Below are 26,171 nucleotides of genomic sequence, written 5' to 3'. Positions count from 1 at the left end.
GAAAGAGAGACACAAGCAGTTTGGGAAGTTGGAGAGGGAGAAGCAGGCTTCCTGCAAAGCAGGGAGCCCAATGCGGGACTCGATCCCAGGACGCTGGGATTGTGACCTGAGCCAAAGGCAGACACTTAACAACTGAGCCACCCAGGCGCCCCAGATAGAAAAAATTTTTAATCAAAAAGGAAATGATCACGAGAAATACTTTGCCATATCTTAATAATACTTAAAATTTTGTCACAAATAATTTGAAAACAAAAATAAAGCATATTCCTATAGAACTTTTCTTTAAGAAAGACTTATTAAAGGTTAAACAATAGATGAATATTTTGGCTATCTATTCCTATATACAAAGTACTTGAAAACAGCATAAATTAAAATAACAACCATTTTATTTGCTCATGATTCTAATTCTTCCATAAAAGTTACAAGGATTCCTTGGAGAAATGGTTGATTCCATGGCTGGAACACGAGAAATACCAAATGAGCACAAAATATCTTGTGAGGACAGAAAGTTAAGAAGTGATAAAAAAAAAAAAAAATGCGGGGCGCCTGGGTGGTTCAGTGGGTTAAGCCTCTGCCTTTGGCTCAGGTCAAGATCCCAGAGTCCTGGGATCAAGCCCCGCATGCGGGCTCTCTCGGGAGCCTGCTTCTCCCTCCTTCTCTGTCAGCCTCTCTGCCTACTTGTGATCTCTGTCAAATAAATAAATAAATAAATCTTTAAAAAAAAAAAATGCATGTCTAAAGGACACAAGGAACTCTAAACGGCCAAAGTTGGAGCAATCTGAGCAACAAAACTCATACTGATATCAGTATTAGATTATAGCGGATAGGAAAAAAAAATCTATTAGTCTATACTTATAAAAGAATTAATAAATGAATTCTAATTGACAAACATAAAAAATTGAGAGAAAGGAGAAACTGTGATTAAGCAAACATAACAATTAACTGTAGCAAGCAATAACCATCATTGCATGCTAAAATTAGAGAGCAAATTATACTGAGAAACAGGACATTTGAGTAATCTTAAACTAACTCCCCATTGGAATTCTCTATATTATTTGGGCATATTTCCTGAAAGTCTAAAACCACTGCAAAGTAAAATGTTAAAAATAAAGTGTTAAAAATAAAAAAGAGGGGCACCTGCGTGGCTCAGTGGCAGTTAAGCCTCTGCCTTTGGCTCAGGTCATGATTTCATGGTCCTGGGATCAAGCCCCATATTGGGCTCTATGCTCAGCAGGGAGCCTGCTTATCCCTCTCTCTCTGCCTGCCCCTCTGCCTGCTTGTGATCTCTGTTTGTCAAATAAATAAATAATCTTTGTTAAAAAAATAATAAGGGAAAAAAAAAGGATTGTCAGGGCACTGCAGAGACAGCTGAACTCTGTTCTTTGATATTTGGAGCCCTGAATGGCTGAATGTTAAGTGTAATACCTCAACTATAGCCATATGTTTACACCCTCGATTCTAGCTATCAACCGTTTCCTCCTTTCTCCTAAACACAGCTTAGCTGACCTTCATCATGGCTTACTTGACGTTTATCACATTCTATGGTCAAAATCAGTCACAGAGCCAGTGTAGATTAGAAGGAAAAGGAAATGGGAGGAGTGTCAAAGAATTTCCAGGCATCTTTAATCTGCAACAATGAAGATATGAGAACAAGATGTTCTCCTAGCATGACACTAATTATGAACTATAGAAAAATAGTGTGTTACCTCAAAATTTTCCCATTGAAATTGATAACTGGCCAAGTAATTTCTCAAAAACTACAATATTGACATTTGGCCCAGATAATCCTTTGTTGTTGGAGGACTACTCTTGTTCATTACAGAATGTTAACCAGCATTCTTAGCCTCTACACATTAGATTTTAGTAGCAACTCTACTCTCTACCCCCTCCAGTTATGATACCCAAAAATATGTCAAGACATTGCCCCCCCCCAAAAAAAGACATTGCCAAATGTCACCAGGTGGACAAAAACTGCCCTCAGTTGAGAATCAATGCTGTATAAGATACAGGAGGAAAAATAATGAAAATATGTTTTCTTACAAAGAAACTTCTGGTTAAATCCGGACTTGTTTTATAAGTGTGTTCTCTATATGAAAATTCACTGAGCTATTCACACTTAGGTTTTGTACGCTCCTCAATTTATATGGTGTTTTATACTGCAATTAATAGGTGTACTTTTTTAAAAAAGGCTATAATTGGCTTTAGAAATGGTCCATCATTTTGTATTTCCTCTTAAAACATGGTACTAACTCCAAAAATTTTAATTTCAAGTAATTTTTCAACATGCTAATTATATAAAATGATAGAACTATAGATTCTCACAGCCAAGTTCTACAAAATAAAATCTTTATTTTGTATTTTGACATTATTTATGAAAACCCTGAATAGTAATAAAAATGGCTTACCTGGATATATGCCTTTTGGACGGCTGCAAGTTCTTCACCAAGGGGAACAACTAGCTTTTCAACTCGCCTTTCATGAGAATATGGCAAAATATCTGGAGAATCCTCAGAACGAAGTTCTATCTGCCCAATTCGTAGGTTAGTAATAACCTGTTGAACAGCCTACACAAAATCAAGTATGTTTATAACATTGCACGTTAAATTTTTTAGCTTAGGTTACCAACAAAAATAAAATAGTGGTAAAATTTGAAATTCATATCATTAAACTTCTTTTTGTTTTTAACTATAAGTTACATTAGAAGTAGTACAAGAGGAAGATAAGGCTTTAAAACATCTTTCTTTCATGCAGCCCTTCCAGCCAAGAATCCAAGAAATAAGAATATTGGTAAACATCCAACAAGTTCTTCAAACATATTTTGGACTTCTCAATGGCAGTGATATACTCCTTCCACCAACATTTAATGAAGATTCAGACAAAACAGAAGTTTTGGGGTAGCAAACTAAAATCACAACCCAAATTTCCTGGTTCCCTGGCAAACACTTTTTTCCAGTGTTTTATGTTTGTTTTTTTTTTTTTCCTTTGTGGGAAGAACAGAGAAACCTTTTAAAATGTGGAAACTGGGGCGCCTGGGTGGCTCAGTGGGTTAAGCCGCTGCCTTCGGCTCGGGTCATGATCTCAGGGTCCTGGGATTGAGTCCTGCATCAGGCTCTCTGCTCGGCGGGGAGCCTACTTCCTCCTCTCTCTCTCTCTCTGCCTGCCTCTATGCCTACTTGTGATCTCTCTCTGTCAAATAAATAAATAAAATCTTTTAAAAATAAATAAATAAAATGTGGAAACTGGGAAAACATTACCTTAACCAAGTTGAGATTAACAGCAACAGTGGTAAAACAAATCAACATCATGTAGTCTCTGAACCATGCACCGAGAAAGCTACAGCATCACTTCTGGAATATTCTTGCCAAAAATGCATAACCTCACTCCAATCATAAGAAAACATCAGACAAACCCAAACTGAGGAATATTCTACAAATAACTGGCATTTGCTCTTAAAAGCGTCAATGTCATGGGAAACAAGAAGGCTGAGAAACTATTACAGATACGAAGGACTGAAACATGACAACTAAATGCAAGTGAGATCCTGGACCAGACCTCAGAACTGAAATGGACAGTGGTCGGAAAACTGACAAAATTCAACTCAGGTCTACAGAGTAATTAATAGTACTGTGCCAATGTTAACTTCCCAGTTTTGATTACGATTATATGTTAACACTAGAGGAAGATGAGCAAAGGAGAGATAAGAGACTGGAATTTTTGCAAATTTTCTGGAAGTCTTAGTTCAAAATAAAACTTAAAAAAAAAAAACCCAAAAAACTGAAAACTTAAACAATTTATAAAACACATATTGGGGCACCTAGGTGTCTCAGTTGGTTAAGCGTGTGCTTTCAGTTCAGGTCATGATCTCAGGGTTCTGGAATCTAGCCCTATATTGGACTCCTTGCTCAACAGGAAGCCTGCTTCTCCTCCCTCTGCCCCTCCCCCGCTTTGTGCTCTCACACTTTCTAATAAATAAAATCTTTAAAAATTAATGAATAAAATAAAAAACACGCTATTTCAAAAGTTAGTACTTTTAACAAACTACTTATGCATACTGACATCTAAAAACTACTAGTGAAAATTTTTTTCTTAATTAAAAAAATAAAAATTATTAATGTAGAAAATCTTCTCCAACCAAAGAAAACAGAGACATGTGTAAGAAATGTTATATCTTGATGTCAAACTAAATATTAGAATGACAAACTGATCTGGGCCTGTACAAAAGTTATTATTTTTCTTAAATGTTAAGAAATAGAAAGACATTTTACTTACCTTTATATCACTACCTGGTGTGGCACTAAGAGCCAAGATTCTAAAGTGATTTGTATATTTGACTAGTTCTCTTACAACCTTAAAAAAAGAGAAAAAGTTATTTAATTTTATCTATCCAATACAAAGTAACAGTGTTTCTGTTAAACTAGCTATTATATATATTCCATTATCATTATTTCTTATTCAGAGTATTGATGGTCTAAAGGATGGAACTATAATATATATTTTACATATATAAATATAATACATAATCAAGTATAATATAATAAAACATAAAAATAGGAAAAAATACCAGTATGAAATTAGATCTAAAATGGAAAAAAAAATTGTTTAAGGAAAGACTTTAAAAGTCCAACTTTCCTTTTAAATTCTAACACATTTTCTCAGTGGCACAAAAGCATCATTCTAGATGTTGCAATATGAATTCAACACCCACATCTGTATGATTAATATCAGATATTCCACCAAATTCCTATATGATCTTCACGAGGCCCCAATACAAGGGAAAAGGACCCTTAAGTAAACTGAATTACAGTAATAGCTCTCAAAATCCTATAGTTCTGTATTAAATATAGGAAATAGTAAAAACAGATTACCTAAAAACCGCTCTTATTTAAAGGATGAATTCAGGATGAATTAAAGGATGAATTCAGCGAGACTCACACTGAATCTTGACCAATCTCAGAAAATATTATTTATGGACTTTCTTTTCTTTTTAAAATGATATAGAACACATATTAAGATAGAACATTTTACTTACAGTCTAATTGTTCTAAGTAAAAACTGATGCAAGACAAACCCTAATAATACATTACTTTTATCCAAGTGGGATTCTCGTGCATTTTGTAGAAGAGGAAATGGTGCTGTGTTTGTAACCCAGGAAGCTACATTCTTCATGGGATTGTTGTGCCTATTGGAATCTACATCTATAATATTCAAGGTACCATAAACCCTCAAGGCTGCCTGGAAAATTAGTGAAATCAATGCATGCCTCTACTGTACTTCATAAAAGCATAAGTCTTATAATTAAAAAAAAAAAAGTAAGCTGCCTCAGTGGCTCAGTCAGTTGAGTGTCTGACTCTTGAATTCAGCTCAGGTCTTGATCTCAAGGTGGTGAATTCAAGGCCCACACTGGACTCCACAACCAATGTGGAGCCTGCTTAAAAAACAAATAAACAAAAAAAAAACTCAATGCAAAAAATGTTTTGAAAATAAAATAAATGAGTTAAAGTTGCTACATATAAGCTAAATCTACAAAATAAATTCACAGAGTTAAAATAAAAATTTTTAAATGCCACACTCAAGCAGAAACCTTAACACACTGGGTATTAATTTAACTTGGAAAGATATGAAAAAGTATATACATCCATTTCCTGCCTAAAATCAAGAGACTCTTAATCTCAGGAAACAAACTGAAGATTGCTGGGGGGAGAGGGGGAGGGATAGCGTGGCTGGCTGGGTTATGGACATTGGGGAGGGTATGTGCTATGTTGAGTGCTGTGAAATGTGTAAGCCTAATGATTCACAGACCTGTACCATTGAGGCAAATAATACATTATAAGTTAAATTTAAAAAAAAAAAAGGCTGTAGGGCGCCTGGGTGGCTCAGTGGGTTAAGCCACTGCCTTCGGCTCAGGTCATGATCTCAGGGTCCTGGGATCGAGTCCCACATCAGGCTCTCTGCTCAGCAGGGAGCCTGCTTCCCTCTCTCTCTCTCTGCCTGCCTCTCAGTCTACTTGTGATTTCTCTCTGTCAAATAAATAAATAAAATCTTTAAAAAAAAAAAAAAGGCTGTAAACTAACAACGAAAAAAAAAAATCAATTCTAAGAAAGATAACAATTCTCCACAAGATAACACAGAGATATAATACAATAAACTTAACTTAAACTTAAGTTCCTTAATCAGGGAAACTACAGATTCACAAACTGGCAGTAAAATTCACCTCTCTGGCACCAAATAAAATCAACTTTCCCTTCTATTCTTACTCTTTCCCTCTTATCACCAGCTCATAGTTTTACCTACCTACCATCTTTATGTTGATGATTTTCACATCTGTATCTCTAGCTCAGAACTCTCCACTGAGATGCACTGCCCACTAGGTATCTATAGCTAGATGCCTCAAAGACAGTTCAAACTCAGCAATCTAAAGCTACCTTCATTATCTTTCCACAATACCCCAAATCTTCTGTGCATCCATAAGTCTCCGTTGGTGCTCCTCATTACACCAACATCCTCACAGTCTTCCAAGTCAGAAACCTGTGAAGGAGTCCTCCTAAATTTCTCCTCTCCCACACTGTACACCCTGCTTTTAGCCCTCTCTCTTCTAATCTCTTTTAAATCTTAAGTATTATCCCAGGTAAACATTTTTAAATGAGTCTCCACCACCCATATCCCCTATGTCCTACAAAGAGCATTCAAACTGCTAGCCATAATAGGCAAATGCCTTCATGACCTAGACCTTAAGTTCTCCAGCCAATCTTACCTCTTCACCTTTATAATTCATATTTATGTAGTACATAACTAGAAGGCACTGTTAAGTAGATTGCACACATTATTTCATCCAATCTTGGTAACAACTCTTGACAGTTAAGTATGATTTTACCTAGCTGCCAGAGAATGACACTGCATATCTACTACCAATTTTTGAATAATTAACTTTGTTCCAAAACTCCACCCACACCCTATTTTAGATTACTGCCTCAACCATCATCATCTACACCTGACACTTGCTAGGGATTAAAAAACAACAACAACAACAACAAAAAAAAAAAAACCCAGGCAGCAGAGACACTGGTTTGAATGACAGAAGTATTTTCTTCACTGAAATAAGGTGAGGTTTTTTTCATAATGATAACACAATCAATAACTACCATCATTAATAAGTATTCACCAAAATACTCTTTAACAGTGTGTTCACAGTACAAAATACTTTTAAACGAAATATTACCTGGCAATATGCATAGTTTCCAAGAGCTTTATGAGCTTCATCGATAACTAGACACTTTATTTCAGCAGCAGGACAAGCTCCTCTAGAAAGATCATTTACCATGACTTGAGGTGTAAGAAAAAGGACTCTCTTACTGTGCCATATTTCCTTCCTGGTGAAAGCCTGAGTAGATCCTGTAAACAAAAGTGACATCCTACATTCTAAATACCAGGACTGTTACCTTTAAAATATCTATAATCTAACCTAATTTCAGAATGCAGTCCTGTTTTGGTAATCTGCCTTCAGACAAGAACAATTTAACAAATCACTGAAATGTTAAATTTTAAAGCTCTGTTGTGATCCCAGTGTTAATGCTGAGACACAACTAGACTGTCTTTAGAGAATTCCTACAACATGGCATAATAATTGAAGAAAAGCAAGTTCTTCAACTGGGAAATCTTTTTGGGGAAGAAAGCCAGAAAACCTCCTGTTCACTTCTGATGGGGTGTACATACAAATCGCTTCAAAGTACTCTGACAAATTACGGAGAGTCTCTGAAAATTGAGGAGAGCAACCCTTTTGGTGAGGGCCAAACTTGTTACAAATAGATAATGCTTTAAGAGAGAGAATGGAGGGGCACCTGGGTGGCTCAGTGGGTTAAGCCTCTGCCTTCGGTTCAAGTCATGATCTCGGGGTCTTGGGATCGAGTCCCACATCGGGCTCTCTGCTCAGCGGGGAGCCTGCTTCCTCCACCACCCGCCCCCCCGCGCCTGCCTCTCTGCCTACTTGTGATCTCTCTGTGTCAAATAAATAACTAAAAGCTTAAAAAAGAAGAGAGAGAGAGAGAATGAATGGAAAATACGGATACTGTGATCTGGGGACTATTCCTCCTGGGTTAGGAATTCCTTTAGCTCAATTTCCACCAGAATGCATGCTTTCCCGAGTTACACCCCCCCCCCAGTTTCAAATTAACCCATTTTCTAACATACCTGTCATTTCGGCCATGTGGGACTGCGGAATACCCATCACTCGGTAGCAAGCCTCGATCTGCTGTGTGACCAAGGGTTTCGTGGGGGCCATGAAGACCACCTTGCCGGAAGGGAACCACCGGTAGAAATTGTACATGACCACGGCGGCAATAAAGGTCTTTCCCAAGCCGGTAGGCAGACACACCAGCGTGTTGCAGAACAGAGAGGTCCGAGCAATGTGCAGCTGGTAGTCCCGCACTGGGCAATTAGTAGGGTAAATCCACAGGGAGCCCGCTGAGGTGCAGAAACCGCCATTCTCTAAACTCAGCTGCCGCTCCGCCTCATACACTGCAACCAGCAATACATCATCGTCTGACTCCCGCTGAGCCTCGGTAGCCTCTGCAGCGGGAGGAAAACGTGCCCTAGAGATGCCAGGGCTCTGAGGCCGCTCAGGTCCAGAGCTGCAACCCGGAGCTCCGGCGGGCCGAGAAATGCTTGAGCCCCACGTCTGAAAAAGTGTTCTTTGCCGTCCGCTCATTGGGATGACGACCACCCAAGGCTTCGCTCAGACGCTAGCAGTTCCAACAGCTCAACCGCCACCCTTCGGATCCCCATCGGTTTACCTTCGCACAAAACAGAGGAACGTGAGGGCGGGACTGCAGCCTGTTCATGTAGTTGAAAATGCCGCCACTGAGTTTGCGTCGGAAATCTGATTGGCTAGCTTCCCGGAAAACCTCGCGGCCTCCCGGAGACGGATGCGCACGGTTCCGGCGTTAGTCTGAATTTGGTCCGCGGTTCAGTCTCTTCAGAGACTCTAAATATAAGTTCCGTTCCCAACGACTGTGTCCCGGCCTCATTGCTAAAGTGATATTGCTTAAAATGATAAAACAAAAACAAACAAAAAACAAAACAAAACAAAAAAGACTTTGAGATCCTAGGGACAACGGATACCCATTTTTTTTGTGTGAATTTAATGTTATCGAGCGAGTATTTCTTATTCCTTGTTGGCTGTATTTTTTTTTTAAGATTTTATTTATTTGACAGAGAGAGATCACAAGTAGGCAGAGAGGCAGGCAGAGAGAGAGGAGGAAGCAGGCTCCCCGCCGAGCAGGGAGCCCGATGCGGGGCTCCATCCCAGGACCCTGGGATCATGACCTGAGCCAAAGGCAGCGGCTTAACCCACTGAGCCACCCAGGCGCCCAATTGGCTGTATTTTTAAAGATGTGAAAAGCAAAAGGGTTAGGTTGAATTAAATATCTTATTTCTTTTTCCAAGCCGAAAAAACAAAAATGCACAGTCTCTTTTTCACAAAGGCAGCCCATTAGTTTACTATTTTTATTGTTAAGAGGGAAGTGAGTGGTTTGGTCCCGCATTCGTGGGGAAATTCGAAAGCAAAAAAAAAAAGGAAGGGTTTCCCGGCTCCACCGTTACATCTTCATAAATGATACAGAGAGAGCAGTACGCGTCGGGGTGGTATTCGTCTAGTCTAGCGAAAGCTTTCTACCTCAGGCTTGGATACAATTGCCGACTTCTCCACCCGAAACCTTGGCAGCTTGAGGAATAGCCTCTGTACATTTGCTTCCTCGTGGACACACGAAGTCCACGGACCGTCAGGTTGTTTTGAGCATTAGTAATATCACGGTCGTCACCCGCAAGCGGCATCCTGCGAGGAGCTTCCTCGCGTCGCTTTATTTGGTCAAGTGTCTTGAACTTGCTTTGAAAAAAACTTTCTCGTGTGTTTTTATTACTTCGGCGGGGTAGGGAACAATTGTATTTTAGTTTCACTTGGGTGAGTTTCAAAAGGGAGATGTGGGGTATGGGTCGTTCTGACGGGCAAGGACTGAACCTATTCAGGTGTGAAATTTTAGGCTAGAACTAGATAAAACGTGATTAGAAGTCTGAATGTTTTCTTAAGCGGATTATATACAGGCTCTTAAAGGTAGAGCAGCCCGTCGGGTACACAAGTGTAGGTAATGGCTGGTAAATACCACTACCAACACACGTTGCTCGACGGGGTTCCAATTAAGGGCAGACGACAGCTTCAGGTAACCAGCACAGTCCGTCGCAACGACCGCATCACCTGGATCACACCCGGACTCAACCGAGGCCTTCTATAGACAGCCTTGACGTCACTCAAGGACGCGCACCAATCCCGCCACGTCGCACCCTGACCCCGCCTCCTCGAGCTCCACGCGAGGGTCACGCCACGCCCCGGGGGCGGGGCGATGCTGAACCTAGGCGGGCTGGCTCAGTAAAGCAGAGGCAGCGGGGGAAGATGGCGGCGGCCGTGCCACAGCGGGCCTGGACCGTGGAGCAGCTGCGCAGCGAGCAGCTACCGAAGAAGGACATTATCAAGTTTCTACAGGACCACGGTTCAGATTCGGTACCAGAGGCGGCGGGGCGGCCGGGCTGGTGCGGCTGAGGGACGCCTCACCCCCCCGGAGATGCCCGTACATTCCGTATTCCTCCGTGCCCCCGCCCTCGTCCTCCCGCGGCCGGTGGCCTGGAAGGCCGGAGAGGCCTCGCGTGCGCGGGGTAGCCAAGCTCCCGCCCTTCCGGGCTGCCCCATTTGGGAGGGGATATCGGTTTTATTTCTTGGGGCAGGCAGGAAGAAATCGCATAATTAAAACCTCATTGGGGTCCTTGAGTGAGGGTGGAAGCCATGAAGAAGAGCTCAGGAGATACTGGGGGTGGGGACGGGTGCCCGAGCTCTAGGGACCTGGGTGAGACCCCTGCGGTGGAGAGTAGGCCATTAGAGAAATGGTAAGGATTGTGAAGACTTTTGAGAACGGTATGTGCGTTTTGGTTTTTCTCATCAGTTACTAAATACTGAACACTACTGCGTGTAATTTTTAAAAAATCCTTAGATTGCGGTTTAACTTTTTTAAAATATCGACTCTTTACATGACCTTTTCACCTTTATACTGAGGGTAGTTAGATGCGCATTTAGTGTGCAGTATCTCCCATTGTTAGAAACTAAGATGTATTTGGCATTCTTTATCCTTGTACGCCCTGCATTTTTCAGTCTAGTCTCCATCTTAACCACCCAACTCTGGTCACAAGTGTTTCGGGGGGTTTCTTTGGTTTGGTGGTTTTTGGGTTTTTTTGGTCAGACTTTTTTTCCCTTCGGAAATTAAGATCATTCATACCTCTCTTAAATTGCCGAACCACTGCACAGTTCGTGCACTCTGCATTCCCCGTTTATGGGAAATAGAAACAGCAGTCTGTATGGTTTCTCTACAGTTTTTCATTTAAGTTCTAAACTTGCATTAGAAAATTTCTTTCTGGGTTCTTCTGTAATGATGTTTATTTTCATTTTGAGGGTTTTTTTTTTTTTTTTTTTTAAGATTGTGTTTATTTGAGAGAGAGCACAAGCAGAGTAAGCAGCAGACGGAGAGGGAGAAGGAGGCTCCCCTGCAGAGCAGGGAGTGGGATGTGGGGCTCTCATCCTAGGATCTTGGGATCATGACCCCAGCTGAAGGCAGTCCCTTAACCAAGGTCACCGATTTTGAGGTGTCTTGAAAAGGAAATAAAGTTATTATCTAGCAACCAGTTCCATACATCTAGAATAAGTATCCTGACCTCAGCAAATACTTAACATCTATAGCAAGAGCTATGCTCAGTGTTTGGTGATACAGGGTAAAAGAAAGACCATGCCTCAGGTATTCCATTTTATACCATTTTAATGGAGTTATTTTCTCAAGTCAATTCATATTTTCAATGGGAACAATAGAATAAACTAGGTATTATCATTTGTTAACATTTAATGCCTCAGTCCTACAGTCATCAGATTCTTAGAGAACACTGTACAATCAAATGTAAGACAGGCCTATCGGGACAATTTCAAGAGACTTGAGTTATCAAAATATTTTTTGATAGATTAAGTGCATATCTTAAGTGCATATTCTCCAGTATTCATTCACATACTTAAGCCTGTATTTGACAGTCACTATCTTATTGATCATAAGATATTAAGGAGATGTTTGCATTTTGGATATTTTGGGGATCTTGCAAAAGAAATGACTTGAGTGCTAAAAGCAACTGATACTTCCATTTAATCAAAATAACCTTTCCCCATCAGTCTTTATCATCTAGAATATTTCTCTAATTGGGGGAGAGGAAAAGCAGAGGAGAAAAGAATACAGCACTGATAGTGTTAGAAAAGTTCTTTTTATCAAAGGACAGAATATGCCAGAGGACAACGTTGAGAAAATAACAAAAATGAGGAATCAAGGACCAAAAGGCAGAAAAGGAAGCGGAATAAAATAAGGAAAACAAAGACATTATTAAAATCCCCACATTGCTTGATTTTGAGATGAAGTTAGTATTTTCATGTCCATTTATCAAGGTAGTTTAAGTTTGCCAACTTTAGAAAAGTGGAATTCTGTTACTTTGGTTTATTAAGTACATTGTTATTAGTCCTGATAGCTAATATTTTTTGAGTTCTCACCAGGCAACAAACTGTATGTTTAAATGTATTAAATGGACTATTGCATTTATCCTTAGAACAACCCTCTGACATAGATGTTGTTATTAATCTTCCATTATGATACCGAAACGGAGTCTTTAGGAAAGCTTAGTCCTTTGTCTTAAGATCAGATAGCTAGGATTTTAATACAGGTGGTCTGACTCCTCAGCCTACACACTTAACCACCATATATCCAGCATTGTGTAACAGTGCTTCCCAGTCAAGAATGAGTTACAGCTTTGTCAAGATAGGTATGCCCAAGATGGTTGGAGATTCCTAGGACCATAGCCAAGTAACATCCTGCCAGTAGCAGCATCATCCAGTTACCAAAATGTGTTTGCTGTGTAAATGTTCTGCAAGTTTTATAATGAGAAAAGCGTTAGTATGCAACAGTGTGACCACTACATAGTATTACAGTTACAGTCTTGTCAATAATTTTTATTAATACACTGTATTTTTTAATCTTCCTTAAATCTTTTTTGTTAGGGTATAAAATATATTTATTTCATTTTTTCCATCATAAGTAGTTTTATTAAAGATATAATTACTAACATAAAAGGTCATTTTTCTGAATTTTAGACCCTTATTACATGAGGGAGATTATTTTGACTAACCAGCTTTTTTTCTTTATAGTTTCTTGCAGAACATAAGTTATTAGGAAACATTAAAAATGTGGCCAAGACAGCTAACAAGGACCATTTGGTTACAGCCTACAACCATCTTTTTGAAAGTAAGGTGAGTATTGTTTCATTTCATTACCATAATACTTAGATATTTTATTTGCAAAAAGAAGTTTTAAATTTATTTGCAGAATATATTTTAAGTTTTTCCACCTGGCATTTTTCCTAACTGTAATCACAAATGGACTAGCTGCCAAATCTAGCAACGTTAATCTGCAGGATGGCAGGATATTGTGATATTTTGAAAGGAACGAAATTTTTAAAAAATAATTCCCAGGATGCCTAGATGGCTCAGTCATTTGAGCATCTGACTCTCGATTTTGACTCAGATCTCTGTCTCAAGGTCCTGAGATTAAGCCCTGCACTAGGCTCCCTGTTCATTGGATAGTCTGCTTGAGAGTCTTTTCCTCTGCCCTTTTCCACGCTTGCACATCCCCATGCTTGTACTCTCTCAAAATAAATAAATAAATCTTTCAATAATAATAATAATAATTCCCTGTAGCTTAAATTAAGACAACAAATAAGGGTACTGAAAAGTCAAAAATCCAAAGTTCCATTTCATTAATGAATTTAAAATCTTAGTTAGATTTAGGCTAACCCTCTAGAAAAACAAATTTTAAGAAATTCTCTAATACCTTTTCACTATGAAATGACCATCTTCCACAGCAAGGAGTCTTTTTTTTTTTTTTTAAGATTTTATTATTTATTTGACAGAAATCACAAGTAGGCAGAGAGGCAGGCAGTGGGGCGGTGGGGGGGGATGCAGGCGCCCTGCCGAGCAGAGACCCAATGCAGGGTTTGATCCCAGGACCCTGACCTGAACCAAAGGGAGGGGCTTAACCCACTGAGCCACCCAGGCACCCTGCAAGGGGTCTTTATTAAGAAATTGTGTGAATTTTTTTAAGATTGATTTATTTATTAGAGAGAACACAAGCAGGGAGGAGAGGGGCAGAGGGAGAGGGAGAACCTGTCTCCCTGCTGAGCATGGACCCCCACCATGGGGCCCAACCAACTGAGCCACCCAGAAAACCCAGGAACTGTGTGAATTGTATTCATATCTGAGTCCGAGTTGGCCTTTCTACATCCTTTTTTTTCCCCTTTTAAAGATTTATTTATTCATTTTAAAGCAATACAGAGTACAAGAGCAAGACAGGAGAGAGGTGGGGCAGAGGAAGAAGGAGAGAATCCCAAGCAGACTCCCCATGAGCACAGAGTCCAACACGGGGCTTGATCCCATGACCCCAAGATCATGACCCAAGCTGAAACCAAGAGTCAGAGGCCCAACTGACTGAATCACCCAGTCACCCCTGAATTGTCCTATCTGAAAATCTCCTTTTCAGCATTTATGTTATGAGATGCTTTGGGGTTTCTAATTTGTTGATTAAAATGTTTAACATAAGATTTTTCCTTTGTTCTTAGGTAGTTTCCATTTATTTGTATTTGAGTTATATGGCCTATATTCATGATGTACATGAGTTATATGGCCTATATTCATGATGTACATATTAATTAAATTGAAAGTTGAAAATCTAGATGTCCCTTCTAGCTTTTAGCCTGTTCTGAATATGGTAAACAGTAGAACATTTTCCTTACAGCGTTTCAAGGGTACGGAAAGTATAAGTAAAGTGTCTGAACAGGTGAAAAATGTGAAGCTTAATGAAGATAAACCCAAAGAAACCAAGTCTGAAGAGACTCTGGATGAGGTTTGTATATAATATTATTTTATTTCTCTTGTGAATTTGAGAAAAGTATTTGTTTACAGCCCTGCTTTCTCATAAGGGGTGAAGGAGTATGGCTACTTTCAGTAAGCCAAACACTGATTTGGAGTGTGTTATCTCCCATAGGTATACTGAACCAGAATAAAATGTGTAAGAACCAAAGCTTTACAGTTATTAAGCCTTTCCTGTAAAATACCTCTAGCTTTGTATTTTATAGTTCCTCTATGTCTGACCAGAACTTCTGAAGTTCCAAAGCCATTAAAGGTTCTGGTTCATATTTATTAAAGTTGGACTGAGTAAAAGATACTTCACTGTGATTATTTTTAGCTTTTTCTAATGTACATGGTATCTTTGGCAATAGAAATAGTCCAGGCTTGGCTACAGGGTGTGGAGTCATCTGCCTCATCTTTCGCAACATAGGTTTTACATTTTGGTACAAGGGTTTGAAGAACTAGATGAAACCATTTCTGCAGATGGACAGCCCCAGTAGAGCCAAGGACAGCAGTTAGAACAGATGCAATAGAGCTGAATTGACTATAATCTTGCCACTTCTGATAATACTTGCTAACTAAGCTTACTCATTCTAGCGGCCTTAGTATCAGTGATAATAATCTAGTAATAATAATGTTTTTTAGGTCTTAAAAAGAGATGCCACCTAATGATGAAGGTATGGCATTTGGATATTTGTAGAAAGAGTGCAAGTTCAAGTATAGAATTATAGTTTATATGACTGAAGCTAGTTAATTCACATGATATTTTCTTGTTGGTTGAAAAGCGCAAATTAATGTTGGTGGATATGTACACACAAAAAAGCAATTTTGAGGTTTATCACATCTAATATTTGATAAATGTTATATGTATTGGACAAATATTGAGCAGCTACTAAGGTTAAAAAAAGGTATAATAATTACTGAAAAGGATTGCAAAAACAGTTGGTAAAATAGTTTAGCCTCCAGAAAATTACAGTAAAGGAGGAATTAGGCAACAGATTGTATATCATGAAGAGGTTAAGAAAAAGAGAGCTACAAATAGGGTATAAGAGCTGGAGACAATCTAGAGAGATCTTAAGAGGATCCTAAATTACATTACTTTTTTTAAAGACCTCTTTTCTCAGGGGCACCTGGGTGGCACAGTCAGCTAAGCTTCCAACTCTTGGTGTCAGCTCAGGTTATGCGCTCAGGATTGTGAGATTGAGCCCCGTACTGGGCTCCACGCTCAGTGCAGAGTTTACTTAAGACTCTCACTCTTCCCCTACTTCGCCCACGTGCTTTCTCTTTCTCTAAATAAATAAATATTTTAAAAATAAAATACAAATCTGATTCTGTTAACTTCTCTTTAAATCTCTTAATTGGCTGTTCAGTGACCTGAAGATTAAAAAAAAAAGTTTCATAATGTATGCTACGTGTATTTCCAGCCTCATCTTACACCACATTGCCTCCTTCACTTCTCCCCTGCAGACTATACTGTTTTCATGCTCTACCCTACTATAAAAATGCCCTTCTCTTTATAAGCCTTTCCCTAATCACCTACCTCAAAGAAACCTCTCCCAGCTTAAACCTACAGTGGGTTAGGTCACTGTGTCATTCCCATCTTAGACTTGTGCTTCCTCTTTAGTTCTCATAACCCATGCAGTTACACACATGACTATATTCTCTGTTAGAATGAGGGTCAGGACCAAGTCTACCACCCTCCAAATGTATCTCCAGTTTCTAACACATGGAACATGTTCAAATATTTATTGAATAATAATAGGGATAATTATGTTAACATACTCTCATTTTTAGAGGCTGTGATATGATCCAGTTAACTCAAATTGTAATGATTACTCTCAAAGTTCCTTTTTCTCTGTCTGCAAGTACCTAGTTCAGATACAGTCTCAAGAATGCAGTTCTTCTTTTCATCACTCTGAAGTAAGAAATTGTTGTAAAACCAGGAAATTACCTAAAAGCCAGGTCCATTCAAGCACATAATTCAGGTGTACCTTTGGGAGTGATCTGACTTCTCACCATGAACTAAGCAGTAAGCAAGTTCTTGCAGTGAAACCCAAAATCAGATCAAATTACTACTGTGAAAGTGTGTTATATAGGTCCCAGGAATTCCAGTTTGTTTTCTGGCATCATCAAAACCTATACCTTCTGTCTCCTTGAAGATTCACAGTGCATGTTAGCTGGTGACAGTTCTGAGAAGGCATGCAGAATAAAGGCATATTTAACTTTCTTCAATGTAGTGATTTCCAAACTTAATTATGGTAAACCTCTTTTCTTCTCTAACAGTGTTAACAATGCTAAGGAATAAGTGATCTCTAAAAGATACTTTGTGAAACACTGAAATGGAGGCTATCCTTAGGCAGACTGGCACCTTCACCAAGACTGAGTAATCACCAGTTTAAATTTTTTTGAAGTATTCTATGACCTAGATTTAATGTAGATAACACAACGTGCCCAAGCATCTTGGGACAACAAAAGTCTTAAGAAGGTCTAGTATTTTTTCATAAAAAAATTATGTAGTCATTCTCATTTTGTTTTACCAGATTTTGTAAGTCAGCTATATTTTTAAAATATTTTTCTGATATAAAAATAACATGTGATGTTTTTCAAATAGAAAAGTGGGGCACTTAGGTGGCTCAGTGGGTTAAGCCTCGGCCTTCAGCTCAGGTCATGATCTCAGGGCCCTGGGATCAAGCCCTGCATTTCTCTGCCTACCTCTCTGCCTACTTGTGATCTTTCTCTGTCAAATAAATAAATAAAATCTTTAAAAAAAAAAAAAGAGAAAGTAATAGAAAAGTATAGAGAATAAGTATTCCAACACCTAGAAATGAACATGCTTAACATTTCAGAATGTTGTCTTTGAATATTTTCTAAGTGCATATTGATTTAAATAGTTGAGATATTACTATTGTTAGATACTACTATTGATTTTTCACTTTATAAGAATTTTTCCACATTATAAAAAATTGAGTATTAGATTACCATAAACATGTGGTTATTTTGCCACTGTGGATAATGGTGCATTGAATAAGTGCACAAAGATTTTTTTTCCTAAGCTTCAGATTACTTCTTGAGCATATTTTTGTATAAATATAATATAATATTTTGTATAAATATAATAGAATTATTATTATTATTATTATTATTATTGATTACACTTGTGATCTTTTTAATTGCATTCCAAAGAGATGGCACCAGTTTATACTGCTACTAGTAGATACCTCACCATTTATAGTAACATTTTTCATTAAAACAACCTTGGAATGGGAGTGTCAGCAAGGAAGTTAATGGTTGCTTTTATAATAATACATGTACTCGTGCTGTAGATGTGACTTGATTTAGGGAGTCAGCCTAGCTTTAGTTGAAAGTGCTAATTCTTAGACTCTAAATTAAATTGGACTATATACTCTATCCAGGCATTACTTTCTGGTAAAAAAGATGGAAAAAAGACTGTCAGGTCGCTGTGAGTTTAAATGTATTGACGCAAGAAAAACAAAATGATTTGTGTAATACTTGTCATTCCATATGTGCTTGGGTAAAGTGGTTAAGAGCATGGGACTTTACATGCTAGCTGCCTGGTTTCCAGTCCTACTCAGCCACTTAGAAGCTGTAGGTGCGTAAGCAAGTTGCTTAACCACTCTATTTCTATATTTCCTTTTTTGTAAAATAGGAATAATGTACCTAAGGCATAAGGTAGTAACAATTAAGAGTTAATTTGTGTAAAGCATTTGGATAGTGCCCAGCACATAGAGGGTACTCGGTAGTTGCTATTTTAACTGATATCACTAGAAGTTAACTATCATCAGTACTACTTTTTTTTTTTAAGATTTTATTTATTTATTTGACAGAGATCATAGGTAGGCAGAGAGGCAGGCAGAGAGAGAGGGGGAAGCAGGCTCCCCGCTGAGCAGAAAGCCCCATGCGGGGCTCAATCCTAGGACCCTGAGATCATGACCTGAGCCGAAGGCAGAGCCTTAACCCACTGAGCCATCCAGGTGCCCCTATCATCAGTACTATTATTTGAGGTATTCAGGCATAGTGGAAGAATAGGGGCTTTGGATTCAGACAAGCCCATATCCATATTCATTCTCTACTACTCATCAGCTCTGTTGCAAATTCCCTGAACCTCAGTTCCTTCATCTGCAAAAATGCAAGTAGGTGACACCTTCAGAGGATTAAGAGTAAGTGGGATGGTATGTGTTATGTAGCTGGCAAATACTAGATGTTTAATGTCTTTTATTTTCTTTTCCCATTATTAAATGTTTTGTAGTGTAAAATTCTATATACATACTTTAATTTTTTTTAAAGGTTTTATTTTAATTCGTTAGTTAACATACAGTGTTACATTCATCTCAGGTGTATACTATAATAATTCCGCACTTCCACACATCACCTGGTGCTCATCACAAGTGGACTTCTTAATCCCCATCACCTGTTTAACCCATACCCCCCCACCACTGACCTCCCCTCTGGGAACATCAGTTTGGTCTCTGTAGTTAAGAGTCTGTTTCTTGGGGGGCGCCTGGGTGGCTCAGTGGGTTAAGCGTCTGCCTTCAGCTCAGGTCATGATCTCAGGGTTCTGGGATCGAGCCCCGCATCAGGCTCTCTGCTCAGCAGGGAGCCTGCTTCCTCCTCTCTCTTTGCCTGCCTCTCTGCCTACTTGTGATCTCTCTCTCTGTCAAATAAATAAATAAAATCTTTAAAAAAAAAAAAAGTCTGTTTCTTGGTTTCTCTCTCTCACTTTTTTTCCCTTTGCTTATTTTATTAAATTCCACATAAGTGAAATTATATGATATTTGTCTTTCTCTGACTTATTTCACTTAGCATAATACTCTGGCTCCATCCCTGCCATTGCAAAGACAAGATTTCATTCTTTTTATGGCTGAATAATACTCCATTGTATGTATATATAATTCATTCATCAATCAGTGGACACTTGGGCTGCTTCTTATCTTGGTTTTTGTAACTAATGCTGCTATAAACATAGGGGATCATATATCCCTTTGAATTAGTGTTCTTCTTTTGGTTAGTACTCAGAAGTGCAATTGCTATTTTTAACTTTTTCCACAGTGGCTGCACCAGTTTACATTCCTGCCAACAGTGTGAGAGGGTTCCCCTTTCTCCACAGCCCCACCAACACCTGTTGTTTATTGTGTTACTGATTTTAACCATTTTGACAGGTGTGAGGTATTATCTCTGTAGTTTTGATTTGCATTCCCCTGATAAAGTGATGATGAGCATCTTTTATTCTTTTAAAGATTTTAGTTACTAATTTGATCAGAGAGAGCACAAGCCAGGGGGATGACAGCCAGAGGGAAAGGAAGAAGCAGACTCCCTGCTGATCAAGGAGCCTGATCCAGTCCTGTCTCAGGACCCTGGGATCATGACCTGAGCTGAAGGCAGATGCTCAATGAATGAGCCACCTAGGCGCCCCACCTTTAGCTTTCTTTAAAAGCTTCTGATAATCCTGTTTTGTTCTAGGAAATATGTCCCTTATGATAATTTCTATAGATGATTCTGTTTATTGTATGAACTTAAAGTTCAGAAACAAATGGAATATTATTGTATTCCTTCTAATTGGATATAGTAAAAATATTTAGTAATGTCAATTATTGGTGCTAAACAACTCAGATTTTTTAAAGTAAGTCACAGGGCTTTATTTAATGTCTTACAGTTTTATAGGAATTAGATAGTAATGATATTTCTAACCTTGGAAAATAATGGGATTTATTTTATGGTTTGTTGAATAATAGAATTTTGTCAAAAGAACATTGGTTTCCAAGGTAGCTGGAAGTTACTTGAAATTATAGATAGGCTGTTTACTAATATTGCCACAGACTTGGAATTAGATAGTGAGGTTTTTTTGTTTTTGTTTTTGTTTAACTCAGAGGTGAATCAGAGGTAAATAGTTTGTTAACCACATCTGTGAAACTTTGTGACCAGACTTGGGTCATAATTGGCTATATAAGAATTCTATTTGTCCAAAAAAAAAAAAAAATGAATTCTCTTTGTCATCCTTCTAAAAGAAGGATATGAGTTACTGTTTGTGTTGTTTTGTTTGTTTTTAGGGTCCACCAAAATATATAAAATCTGTTCTTAAAAAAGGAGATAAAACCAACTTTCCCAAAAAGGGTGATGTTGTTCACTGCTGGTATACAGGAACACTACAGGATGGGACTGTTTTTGATACTAATATTCAAACGAGTAAGTCTAAATGTAATCTTACCTTTTTAGCTTTAAGGCATTGCAAAATATGTGTGTGGTACATGAACAGTTGGCTGTACCTTTCTCTTGGCTGTCACTTTTTTCCAGAAGTCTTTTGCACCTGTGATTTACTTGGACTCAGAGGTCTTCAGTTCACTATTTATTGGCCGGGTGGATAAATACTTCTTGATCATTGGGAAGCAAAAAATAAGCTTAGTCTAAACTTGGTTAATATCCCAAAGTTGAAGCTTTCGTATTTAATGTAAAAGGTAGAACAGTGTGCTGTTTTAGTAGAGTAAATATAGGTCCTTACTCTCTCCCTCCTTTTAGACCATAACTATTTTTACATACAGAATTTTCTTGGTGCATTAGCTTTCTGAATCTTTATTTCTGAATCTTTATTTCTTTTCAAATGCATAATGTTAAGTTCTAAAATTAAAGACTTAAATCATTATGTTTTTCCATTGGAACTTAATTTCATCGTGCAAAATAAGAAAATTTTGTTTTACAGGTTCAAAGAAGAAGAAAAATGCCAAGCCTTTGAGTTTTAAGGTTGGAATAGGCAAAGTTATCAGAGGAGTAAGTAAAAATGGCAATGAATCATTAGATATTTTGGCACATGCTGCATGTGGTATGGTGCCATAATTAGGATTGGGGATATGATGAACAGTCTTTTTGGAGTCCTGACAAATCAGGTGCTGTCACTACTAACTGATCTGGCCCAAGTTTTCTGGGTCTCAGTTATGGACGCTACAGTCTTCCTCAAGATTGCTGAACAATTAAAGGAGCATAACTACAATGCATAATATAATGAGACTCAAGTATTATTTTCTTCATGCCTGCCCCTTTTACTTTTTCATCATAAATTCTTCATCAGAAAGTTTGGCTTTCTAAATTTATCTTTAAGACTCTTGTAAAATGTTACATAGGTTGTTGCACCACTTTCACATCAAAGAGAAAGGTAAAAGGTAAAATACCTGTTTCAATGAAGTACTTAATATAGAAGCAAAAGTTTGTTCTGGGCCTTTTCACCTCTCACAACCGGAATTCAAACACAGGAAAATCTTTCAAATATAAGCATTCTTTTTTTGGCTACCCTTACTTACATGGAGAGATAATAGAAGGAAACTTTGAGAAAAGGGGAAGGTGTGATTGAGTTGTACTGACCAATGCAGTGTACGAAAGGAGGTAATAGATCAGGGCTCATTACTGGCTTCACTGAATCAAGTTGTTATTCCAGGGCCCATTTATTATTAAAATGTCTTTATTCACATCATCAAACATTGTAACTGAAATGCCTGCTAAATGCACTGAGAACCCTCCATGTTATTCTTTTTATTGTGGGTAAGTCCGTAAAAACAGCTCAATCATTCAGAGCCCCAGATTATAAAACATCTTAAAACTAAAGGTTTAGTTGAAAATAATCCTAACTGCTACTTGATTATACCAAATTGATAATAACTTTATACCAAGTTAATCAGTTGCTTCCATGACTAATTTGCTTGTATATTTCTAGTGAACTGTATTAATTTCCATCATATAACAGATCTCTATCCCTTGAGTTTTATCAGAGTATCTGTCATATCTACCTTTGCATTTTGTAGATTTAACTGTTTTTCGTAACTTCCTTTAAGATCCAGGGCATATGGTTGTCTCAGTCGGTAAAGTATGTGAATTATCTGGGGCTTTGTGAGTTCAAGCCCCATGTTAGGAGTACAGTTTACTTAAAACTTATGTATATATGTATTTATTTTCCAAATTTGGACAGATGGGAGTGGCAACACAGAAACCTGTATCATTTCTTTGAATAGTTTTACCTTCTATGGAAGGTCAGTGCTGTAACATGTAGTTTATCTTGTATGTGCCATCGGACTCCATAATCTAGTGATTTTTTTTTTTAAGATTTTATTTATTTATTTGACAGAGAGAGATCACAAGTAGACAGAGAGGCAGGCAGAGAGAGAGAGAGAGCAGGCTCCCTGCTGAGCAGAGCCCTATGCGGGGCTCGATCCCAGGACCCTGAGATCATGACCTGAGCTGAAGGCAGCGGCTTAACCCACTGAGCCACCCAGGCGCCCCCATAATCTAATGATCTTAAGACGATTCTGTTTTTAGCTTATTCCTCTAATATAAAGTCAGAAGTTTGCCCTGGGATATATCAAGTGTATCGAGTTTTTTATATTATTAATAAACTGGTGGGCGCCTGGGTGGCTCAGTGGGTTAAGCCGCTGCCTTCGGCTCAGGTCATGATCTCAGGGTCCTGGGATCGAGTCCCGCATCAGGCTGTCTGCTCAGCAGGAGCCTGCTTCCTCCTCTCTCTCTCTCTGCCTGCCTCTCTGCCTACTCGTGATCTCTGTCAAATAAATAAATAAAATCTTTAAAAAAAAAAAATAAAAAAATAAACTGGTTTCCATAACTTAAGATAGTTAACATTTTAAAAAGTTCACCCTGTAACATTTGAAGCATATATTGTACTAAAAAATTGTTTAACAAGTTCACCCTGTAACATTTGAAGCATATATTGCACTAAAAAATTGTTTAACATTCTCTCTCTTTTTTTTTTTCCATTGAGGAAATAAAAGACAAAGATTCACCCAAGGGTGAAGGCAACAGCCTTACAATATAGTAAAATCCAGTAACAATGCTTTTTGGTATATTCAGCCTTCTAGTTTTTCATGAATTTTTTTTTCAATTGTCATTAGTTTTTATTTCATGTTCTTGCCTTTAGTGGGATGAAGCACTCTTAACTATGAGTAAAGGAGAAAAGGCTCGACTAGAGATTGAACCAGAATGGGCTTATGGAAAGAAAGGACAGCCTGATGCCAAGTATCCTTTTTTCCTTTGTGAATAAAGAAAAAAACACGAAGAAAGACCACCTGAATGAATAAAAGATATTGTGTAGGTTAACTTGGAGAATAGGAATCATGTCCAGACTAGTATTCCTGATATCTAGATGCTTCTGTATCAGCACCTTCAATATGGACGGGAGTTAATATTTTTCATTGAGAAAAAGTGTGCAAACTTGAGCTAGAATAGATTCTTACCTTTTTTTCCTCTTGAACTCAAGTTTTCTATTTTTAGAGGTAAACTTTCATCTTTGAAAGGCAGTTGTTACTGTATGAAGGATTTACTTCAAGGAGTTAAGATGTCCAGTACAAACAAATGAAGCAAGTTATAGGATAGAAGTATGGCTCATGGTAATTTTATGGTACAGTATAATTTCAGGCAGTTAATGGGTACTCAGAGCTTAGAAATGGAACACATATTGAGGATTACCAGTTGTGAAGTTGAGACCATGGGTCCAACAATGTGTAAGCCTCTGTGATTACTACTAATGATAATTTCTGATAGGCCTGGTTTGTGAAAATTCAAAAGCCATGCCTCCTGACCAACCAGAACAATCCAATAACTGAGAAGGTAGTTTTTTATGTTGTTTGTTCCATTCCCATTGGACGAGTTGGATCAGTTAAAGTAACTTTTGAAAAATTTGGAAGGCCTCTCCCAATTTTATCAGTTAAGATTATTTGGGAATATAATAATCCTCTTCTAAACCTATCAAAACTAGATGGCCCAACTACAGCTCCCCCTCTCATGTGAAGCATCTCAAAACCAATCAAATAAAAATCACACTTCTCTGAATTCAGCATCTTAAAATTCATAGCAAATATCATGCATTAGCTATATGAACTTCGATTTAATATAACTTATACACCCAACTAGATTTTTTTTTTTTTTTTTTTTTTTTTTTTTTTGGTAAGCACAGAGTAGCAGTCTTCATTAGGTGGTGGCTAAATTGGGAGTACTGATGAAGCATCCAGGAAAGGAATATCCAAGTCCAAGCTCAACCTATCTAGTTGGTCTATACTGATAGGTTATAATCACCATTCACAAAGATATTTTTAGCAACCACTAAGCTAGTATGTACTAGCACCTCAATCAGTCATAAAGCTCTTCTCTTTGGGATTAATATCCAATATCCATTATATATAATTCTAATTTTAGACTGAGGTTATTGGGAATGAAGGAAGAAGTAATTTTTATCAAATTTACCTTGACTTCTTCAACAGAATTCCACCAAATGCAAAACTCATTTTTGAAGTAGAATTAGTGGATATTGACTGAAATTGCAGCAATGCTTCAGATATAATGACATCAGCAACAATAAAACATTGCCTTGAAGAAACTTATGTAACTAATTAGAGCTGGTTACTATTGTAAGGGAAGAGTCGACTGGAAAATTCAAGAGCTCAGATATTGTTTATCCAATCCCCAACTTTTAATATACGTAATCCATTATAATTCCCTAAAGTTTGAAATATTTTACTACAGCTATGTAAAATACTGGTTAAGGAGAAATGACTTTCCTTTACCTGTTGTAAACTAAAAGGCTCAATAAAAACATATTCAGTGTCTTGCATGTGTTTGGTGTTAATATATAAATGTTCTGATGTGCTTAACGACAGCTAAGGCTTAATCAGAACAAGGAGTTACAGTAAAATTATCTAGACAGCTTTGCCAGGGACACTCCTCTTAAAATCTTTTCTCTTCTTCTAAAGAGCTTTTATGACTTTTTAAAGATTTTATTTATTTATTTTAGAAAGAGTGCATGTGCATGAGCTGGGGGTGGGGGGGGAGCAAGGAGCAGAGAAGAGGAAGAGAATCTGGAGTTAACTCCCCACTGAGCTTGGAGCCACCTGACACCGGGTTCAATTTCCCAACGCTGAGATCACAACTTAAGTGGAAACCAAGAGTCGGATGCCCAACTGAGCCACCCAGATGCCCCTCCTCTTAAAATTTTAAAAGAAGTAGTCCTGTATAGTGAGAAGACAAGCACAGAAATTGAGAAAACAAAAACAGCTAAATGGTCTAATTCTGGCAAGAAGAGAACAACTAAATTCAAGAAAAGTATACTTCAAAAACAATAAATCACTAATAATGAAAATAAAGTCAA

At 38.0% G+C, this 26,171-nt stretch overlaps 2 protein-coding genes across 6 annotated transcripts in view; one reads left to right on the top strand and one right to left on the bottom strand.

The window, feature by feature from the left end:
- The window catches only part of FANCM (FA complementation group M), a 62,568-nt gene extending 53,562 nt beyond the window's left edge, over positions 1 to 9,006 (bottom strand). The window contains exons 1-4 of one of the 3 annotated variants that reach the window (XM_013055849.2): positions 8,185 to 9,006; positions 7,217 to 7,389; positions 4,270 to 4,347; positions 2,406 to 2,564 (exon numbers count right to left, since the gene is read on the bottom strand). In XM_013055849.2, the coding sequence (XP_012911303.1) occupies positions 2,406 to 2,564; positions 4,270 to 4,347; positions 7,217 to 7,389; positions 8,185 to 8,701 (927 nt within the window). In that variant the 5' untranslated portion in view covers positions 8,702 to 9,006. The remainder of the gene's footprint in view (positions 1 to 2,405; positions 2,565 to 4,269; positions 4,348 to 7,216; positions 7,390 to 8,184) is intronic. The other 2 variants (XM_045069083.1, XM_045069088.1) reach the window with 2 other exon arrangements.
- A 1,381-nt stretch (positions 9,007 to 10,387) lies between these two features.
- FKBP3 (FKBP prolyl isomerase 3) lies at positions 10,388 to 25,637 on the top strand. Of its 3 annotated transcripts, none has more exons than XM_004738715.3 (7): positions 10,388 to 10,546; positions 13,265 to 13,366; positions 14,907 to 15,014; positions 21,085 to 21,220; positions 21,732 to 21,799; positions 23,949 to 24,046; positions 25,288 to 25,637. In XM_004738715.3, the coding sequence occupies exons 1-7, from the start codon at positions 10,439 to 10,441 to the stop codon at positions 25,340 to 25,342; spliced, it is 675 nt and encodes a 224-aa protein (XP_004738772.1). In that variant the 5' UTR covers positions 10,388 to 10,438; the 3' UTR covers positions 25,343 to 25,637. The 3 variants fall into 3 exon arrangements, with proteins under 3 accessions (XP_004738772.1, XP_004738773.1, XP_012911293.1); XM_004738716.3 differs by lacking the exon at positions 10,388 to 10,546 and adding an exon at positions 10,644 to 10,926; XM_013055839.2 differs by lacking the exon at positions 10,388 to 10,546 and adding an exon at positions 11,652 to 11,825.
- Positions 25,638 to 26,171: the final 534 nt, after the last annotated feature.

Source organism: Mustela putorius, unplaced genomic scaffold, assembly GCF_011764305.1.
Source record: "Mustela putorius furo isolate JIRA1106 unplaced genomic scaffold, ASM1176430v1.1 tig00000129_pilon_pilon_pilon, whole genome shotgun sequence".
Lineage (NCBI taxonomy): Eukaryota > Metazoa > Chordata > Mammalia > Carnivora > Mustelidae > Mustela > Mustela putorius.
This window is presented reverse-complemented; position numbering and strand designations above follow the sequence as displayed.